The following is a 7,500-nucleotide window of genomic DNA, read 5'->3' as shown; positions in this document are numbered from 1 at the left end:
ATCACTGTTGGTCTCTGTCTTGTCGCTGGAAGAAAAAGGTAAGGGCCGTGAGAACTCGCCGCCTTGGTCCGGAGGGCAGCCCGCCATCATGCAGAGACGCAGCAGGCCGCATCTGAGGATCAACGGCCACAGGGCAAGGCAATTACAGTGCTAGCGCTAACGCTAGTGGCTCGCTACGCTAAGCGCACGAACAACGCACGAGAGCCGACTCTTTTCTGTTTTCTTCTCATGCTAAGCGATCTGTGTCACATCCTGATCGGTAATTACAAGATACGGCGCAACAGGATCAGGCGTTTAAAAGATACGGACAAATTGATCAGTCATTAAAAGATATGGACCGAGCCGACGGATCAGCCATTAAAAGATACGGGCCGACCGATCGGAACTGTAATGATGTGTACCGGAACGGTAACATGTGTGATCTGTGTTTTAATGACCCGTAGCAACTGATCCGTGGTACAGTGATCCACTGAGAGCCTTTCATCTGTACAGACTGACCTGTAGTGTAAAAGGCCTGTGCTCGAGTGATCTGTGTCAAACGATCGCTCTACTTTAATGATGAATGCTATATAAAGCTTGACTCATGGATATGTACTTTATAGATCTGCAATATCTAATCTGCAATTCCTTAATATGTACCAACTGAGCAGAACTTGAAAGATTTATATTATTTATAATTATTATAGTCTTAGTAGTTCAGTAGTTCGCCAGTACTTTAACAATCTGTACAAAATGATCAGTACGTGAAAGATCTCTAGAAACTAATCTGTATACTGTATTGATACGTTCCAACTGATCAATCATTTAAAGTCAATACATACAAATCAATACACACTGATCTGTACTTAAGGGATCTGCACCAACTGATCTATATCTTATCAATCGGTACATTTTGTATTTTACGCTTAGCCCCTTTTGCAAACGCTTCCGTCCAAAACGACCTACGTTATCTGATTCGGTACCAACTCATCTATCGCAGTGTAGCAGCACAAAGCCGCTAATGGCCTCGGCGAAGTAGGCATCTAATTGCCACCATTCCAAAGTCCTAATGTCGAACAGGACAAAAAGAAGATGCGAGCGAACGCGGGGCGCAATTCAAGGTATCTGATCCGCTCCTGCGCTTAATGTGTACGCGCTTCGCTACTCATTCGGGATAAAGTAGCTCTTCCTCGACCGCGGCGCCGCTGATTATGGCCCTGTGATGACAGAATGGCCCCCGCTGGGTCGATGGCGCCGCCTCCGTGTCTCCGCCGTCACGGACTCGGGTGGCGTGGCGGGCGGTGAGGTGGGGATGGTATAACCGGGGGGTGTGTAAATGAAGAGTCTCTTACGTGCTGTCACTGTCTGGAGCCCGTGTCAGTACACTCTGCACCAAGCCGGTGAGACTGGCTATCTGCTTCTCCATGGCCTCCATGCGCTCCAGCCGCTGGTCCCTAAGACAAGAGCATGCCACGGTAGTATAGTGTGTGTGTGTATACGGTACACGTATACCTGTATATAGTTGCCGGTCGATAAAGTGCAGCCTGATGATTGCTGCACTAACCTTAATAAACAGACAAACTATCTTCAGGCACATGTACGGTACATGTACCTGTGTATAGTTGCCGGTTTATAAAGCACAGCCTGATGATTGCTGCACTAACCTTAATAAACAGACAGCATGTCAAGAATAAACGGAACACATACTCTAATTGTACCGTAGAGGCAGAACCTATACAACATGCACTCAGGGCCGTGATATATATATGGCACTCGGCACTTTCAACAAAGCGTCTTACACTACATTCTTGGCAGGAGTCTTTCTCTCCACACCCCCCTGCTGTGTTAAAAGGCCAAGCGCTTTGCCAGCGGAGCGACTACAGTCGCACGACAGCACACACACTCATACTCACCTACTGTTAGAGTCCGAGTCCGGGCCAGACATGGAGTTCCCGAACCCGGGGGTGGCGCGGCCGCCCTCCCCGGGCCCGGCCGTCAGACACAGCGGGTCGGACCCCGAGCCGGGCCGGGACTTGGGGCTCTCGGCGAACACCGAGGAGGCCGAGTCCTTGCGGAAGCTCTGCCTGACCGGGGAGGCCCGGCTCGGGGAGCTCGAGTACGAATCCCGCTCCCCCCGCAGCTGCATCTCGGGGATCTTCTGCGGGGAGGACGGGGGCATGCGGAAGCTCATGCCCAGCGTGGCCGAGGAATAGCCATCCGAGTACAGGGACCCGCCACCGCCGCCGCCGCCGCCGCCGCCACCACCGCCGCCGCCGGGCTTGTACAGGGAGTCCTCCAGGTCCCCCTGCAGCGTGGCGGCCGAGTAGGTGCTGAGCGAGCGCACCGAGCCGCGGCGGTACAGCCCGCTGGTCACGGGGAAGCTGAAGGGGTCCCCGATGGCGGCCAGCGACTGGGTGGAGGCGATGCTGAGGCGGCCCTCGTGCACCAGGCTGTACGGGTCGGCGTACAGGCCCTCGCTCTTCATCAGCATCAGGTTCTTGCCCGACACCTCCTCGTCGGGCTTGACGTCGCGGCGCTCCAGGATGGCGCTGGGCGACGGCGTGAGGCCCGCGTTGGCGGACGGGTGGTGCCCGTGCTGGGACTGCTGCTGCTGGTGGTGGTGTTGGTGGTGCTGGTGCTGCTGCTGCTGCTGCTGCTGCTGGTGGTGCTGCTGCTGCTGCTGCTGCGCATGAGGGTGGGACCCCGGGCCGGCGAAGGAGGGCGGGCGCCCCCCGCTGTAGGAGAGGCGCGAGCGGGACGGGGAGTTGGGGGTGGAGGAGGAGGAGGAGGGGAGGGTGTTGAGGCGGCGCGTGGGGGAGGAGTCCCGCGACGAGTACACCATCTCCCTCTGAGGGGCGGGGGGGGGGGGGGGAAGAAGAAGGAGAAGCGATGGCTCGCCGTTACCATGGTGACCTGAGGAAATGGGAACACTCTGTCTCTCGTCTGTGTGTGTTTGTGTTTGTGTGTGTGTGTGTGTGTGTGTGCGTGTGTGTGTGTGTGTGTGTGTGTGTGTGTGTGTGTGTGTGTGTGTGTGTGTGCTAGCGCGTGTGTCTCAGGCTGACATGGGGATGAGATCTCTCCGATGGCACCAGGCTGTCACAGCCGGTAGCTGCCAATTTAAGAACACAAGATTCTCTCACTAGACCAATTATTTGTTCAATAGTACTATGTACTTTTCAGTAAATGTATTTTCTCCTCACCGTCCTGAGAGAGCGCTTGATCATTTGTTGGTAAATGACTATTGTCGTTGGGCGATGTTAAGCAGGAGAGGACAATTCCGCCGACTGACATCTCATACATTTTTTAGAATCTCTGATTCAGCAACGCATTACCGCATGAATAAAATCGTCTGGTCCCTTGTCAGAGGAGGAGAGGGGCAGAAAGTCGTCCTTTTTTTAATATATATCGAGAGGCGGGTGGGAGGAACATCCATTACAAAACGATCCCACTAAGCTGCCCACACTTCATTCCTATGGTTGAAGAGATAACGTTGGAGATAACAGTGTTATCACGAGAAAGATCCAACCTGCCATAGTTTAATATGCAAAGGCATGCAAAATATTTACCCATGGTTTCCCATCGTGAGAGAGAGACAAAGGAAGAGAGAGAGAGAGAGAGAGAGAGAGAGAGAGAGAGAGAGAGAGAGAGAGAGAGAGAGAGAGACATCGAGAGAGAGTAGCAGGGAGCAGGGGAGGAGGCAGAGTTTAAGGTCACATGGGTATTCAAATTTACATATTCATAAATCCTGGCAATCACAACAAGGGTAAAGGTGCAGCTGAGCCATTGTTGGGAAAAAAACATGATAAACAATTAAGTATTCAGCAAAGGGTCTTTTTGAATGGCTGAAACATAGTTCAACATTTGATAAACTATAACACAAACATTGTTTAATTTCTTGATTCGGTATCTCTGGCTGTTTGAATCGCAACCTGTTGCTTTATTGTACATTTTGTTTACCACTCGGCTCTCTTAACCTTGGGTGGAATTGTTCTCGAATAAGCTCCCTTCAGAATTAGTTTTTTGCCTGGTTGTCCCTACTTGTTTATTCGACATGCCGTTCAATACAATATGACAGGTGTTCATCGAACATGGCACTGTGTGAAACCGTATATCCTGCTGAGTTTCTGTAATGCGTTATTTCAGATCCATTCCCAGGAAACCGGCATACGCAGAAATATCTATGAAGTTGTGCAAAATAAAAGAAGCAACAGAATCCCTCCTGCATTATAAAACACAGCAGGGGGCCGTCAGGCATAGGAGCGTATCATCTCGGGACGGTTGCAGAGCTATATAGTGTGCATAGATACAGTATTTCACTTCATACTCCCTTGTTGAAGAGCAAAGCGGACGGGGTAAAGTTAACATTACCAGAAGTCATACTCCTGTTGCCTTATTTATGTGCTCGTTCCAATTCAAAACTCTATCAAATGTTTTTTATATGTATCATATTCACTTGAGCAGCATCCAAAAATCCAAAAGAGTGTCTTGGCTTAACAGTTCATATGTCACACTATAAGTATTTTAACACAGATGACACAGACACGGAGACAGATAACAAAGATTAAGACCTAAAGTGTCACTGCTTATTTGCATGGTTAATGGCGCGCACACTTTCAGTGCTCTGCAAACGGTGCAGATGCTAAGTAACCGGGGTGTCTGTTATGAAAAATTTACGTCAGGCTTTCTGCGTCTGCATTGAAGTGGAAATATCTATGGATGATGCTGCGACGCGTTCCGCCTCTTGTTGCCGCAGCAACAGATGGTCTACTGGAAGACGGGGCAGGAGACTTTCCAGACGGCATACCTCCGCTGAGCAACTCACCCACTCAGTCGGCGCCCTGTCACGAGCCGCATCACCCACTGCTCATTTCCATACGGAGAACGCGGTGCACTTCAACGTAAGGCGCGGCTGAGCGAGATAAGTTTATGAGGGAAAGGAAAGTTCAGTCCAGTGAGGATTGTTTGTTAGTCTCCCCACGAGCCCAACTCCCCTGTCCTCACCCTCTGATCAAGCCTCACCCCTCCTACCCACCCCCTCCCAGCCACACCCCATGTCGGTATTCCCACTCAGAACCTCGTCCACGGCCACCCTGATACAGTTGCTTGTATAGTTTGTCTTCTTAAAGAAAAGCACAACTCGCCTGTTTGAAGAACAAGGAATCGCCTAACACATGTCCGTACTACATATACAAAACGCATTGAAACAAGATTTTCGTGGAACTCACAATGTTAACTGTACTTGTATAAGTCTATACACATCAGAAAAATCAGTAACATGAACTGTAAGCGTCAGAATCCAAAGTATATCAGCGTGCGAATCCTTAACTCTCATAATAACGTCACCTTCAACTCATACCACAACGGCACAATTATATATCCTGGAGATCCAGTTATGGCTGTTGGTATCGGTGTGCTGTGTTTACCACCTCAAGACTTTCAGTGGCCCCATCCGGCCACCCCTAGGAAGCACCCCTAGGGGGCCCCCACTGCCTCCGACCCAACACCGCCCAACACCACCTCCCTCAACCCCCTTGTCACGGCTTTCAAACATGCAAACTGTAAAGCCTCATGGACGCCTCGGGACGGACTTCAAGGCGCTGGAGCATCACTGACTTGTTATTGTTGTTTGCTTGAAGATCGGCTGGTTGTGGTGGGTGCGTGCGTGAATGAGTAAATGAATGGACGTGTGTGTGTGTGTGTGTGTGTGTGTGTGTGTGTGTGTGTTGCGGGCGTGTGCCATTCAAAGTAACAAACTAACTAACTTAAAGACGATGCATGCATCTAATATATACTATAAATACTATTCGTTCAATTGAAAACAAACAAATCAAAAACGCTGTCGCTTATTCGCTTCAAAACCAATTATAAATAAATCAGAAACGGCGTCGCTAATTCTCTTCAAACTTTCTGTTCTTTTCAAAACTTGCGTAGGCTGTCGATGCGGCGTGGTGCCGAGCGGTTGAAAAACAATTTGTCTCTTCTGAGCCTATCGCACCTGCCTTCAATGACTTATTAAGGCACGGGACACGCAGTGATTGCGTCATTGATCAAAACAACAAAAGTGCGACGCTTGTAGTGCTTTAAATCAAATGGCTCCAACACCCCTCTCCCTCAACCCTCCCCCCTCCTCCCCCCCCTCCCCCTCTCCCTCCCCCCATCCTCCTCCCCCCATCCCCCTCCTCCCGGGCTCTGGTTCCTCAACCCTCAAGTCCCCGTTGGTGGCCACCACACCACCTCCCTCCACCCCCTCCCACCTCCTCCCCCATCCTCCTCCCCCATCCTCCCCCCTCTCCCTCCCCCCCCGGTGCCTGGCTCCCTCACCCTCAGGTCCCCGTTGGCCAGGTGGGCGGCGGCCCCCACACCACCTCCCTCCTCCCCCATCCTCCTCCCCCATCCTCCCCCCTCTCCCCCCCCCCCCGGTGCCTGGCTCCCTCACCCTCAGGTCCCCGTTGGCCAGGTGGGCGGCGGCCCCCACACCACCTCCCTCTACCCCCTCCCACCTCCTCCCCCATCCTCCTCCTCTCCCATCCTCCTCCCTCCCCCTCCTCCCTCCCCCTGGTGCCTGGCTCCTCACACCACCACACCACCTCCCTCCAACCCCTCCCCCACCTCCCCCGCCTCCCCCATCCTCCCCCCTCCCCCCCTCCCGGTGCCTGGCTCCCTCACCCTCAGGTCCCCGTTGGCCAGGTGGGCAGCGGCCCCCACACCACCTCCCTCCAACCCCTCCCACCTCCTCCCCCATCCTCCTCCTCCCCCATCCCCCCCCCTCCCCCCCCGCCCTGGTGCCTGGCTCCCTCACCCTCAGGTCCCGTTGGCCAGGTGGGCGGCGGCCGGGTAGGAGGCGTAGATGGGCTCCTTGCGGTAGATCTTGATGACGCTGCGGTCCTGGATGTCCCGGATGTCCTCCAGCTCGTAGAAGACGTTGCGGGCCTCGTCCTTGATGAGGATGGCCGTGTTGGGCGACTTGAGCATGCCGGCGGTGAGCTTCTGGGGGAACATGTGCACGATGAGCGCGTGCAGCGTGTCCAGGCTGCTCAGCTCGTGGGTGATGTGCACGCGCCGCGTCTCGTCGCCGTACTGCAGGAAGAGCACGCCTGGAGAGAGAGGGGGGGGGCGGGGGGCAAGGGGAGCAGGGGGAGGTGCAGGGTTAGTTGAATGCACGGTGCATGCTTTCATTTCATGTATAACAAAGAAAATAATTCGAATTTTGGGGTATTTTTGTTTGGTCTACTTTCTATGTTTTCTTTTACATAAAGAAACCCCCAAAGAAAACAGCAGAGCCGTTTGAAATGAAAAATCTCTTTTGCAGAAGTGCCCCGGCCAAGATTAAACGGCACGGCAAACAGTCCCAATTTTGAGAGACAACCAAAAGCACAATGAAGGGCCCACACAAACACACACAGACGCACACAGACACAACCACGCACGCACACACACACACACAACCAGGGATGAGAGACGTGGAGGGAGTTAGTAACATTGAAACAGACAGCGATAGTGGGAGGGAAAGACATAGGAATT

At 52.7% G+C, this 7,500-nt stretch overlaps 1 protein-coding gene across 1 annotated transcript in view; it reads right to left on the bottom strand.

Moving 5' to 3' along the window:
- LOC311372578 (SRC kinase signaling inhibitor 1-like) overlaps nt 1-7,155 on the bottom strand; it is a gene marked incomplete at both ends in the record, with an annotated part of 14,911 nt that extends 7,756 nt beyond the window's left edge. The window contains 5 exon segments of the mRNA XM_084489562.1: nt 1-112; nt 1,332-1,433; nt 1,893-2,827; nt 6,779-6,789; nt 6,792-7,155. The exon segment at nt 1-112 is cut by the window's left edge and continues 16 nt beyond it. Coding sequence (XP_084345688.1) covers nt 1-112; nt 1,332-1,433; nt 1,893-2,827; nt 6,779-6,789; nt 6,792-7,155 — 1,524 coding nt within the window.
- Nucleotides 7,156-7,500: the final 345 nt, after the last annotated feature.

This window comes from Micromesistius poutassou, assembly GCF_964030765.1.
Source record: "Micromesistius poutassou genome assembly, contig: SCAFFOLD_5487, whole genome shotgun sequence".
NCBI lineage: Eukaryota > Metazoa > Chordata > Actinopteri > Gadiformes > Gadidae > Micromesistius > Micromesistius poutassou.
This window is presented reverse-complemented; position numbering and strand designations above follow the sequence as displayed.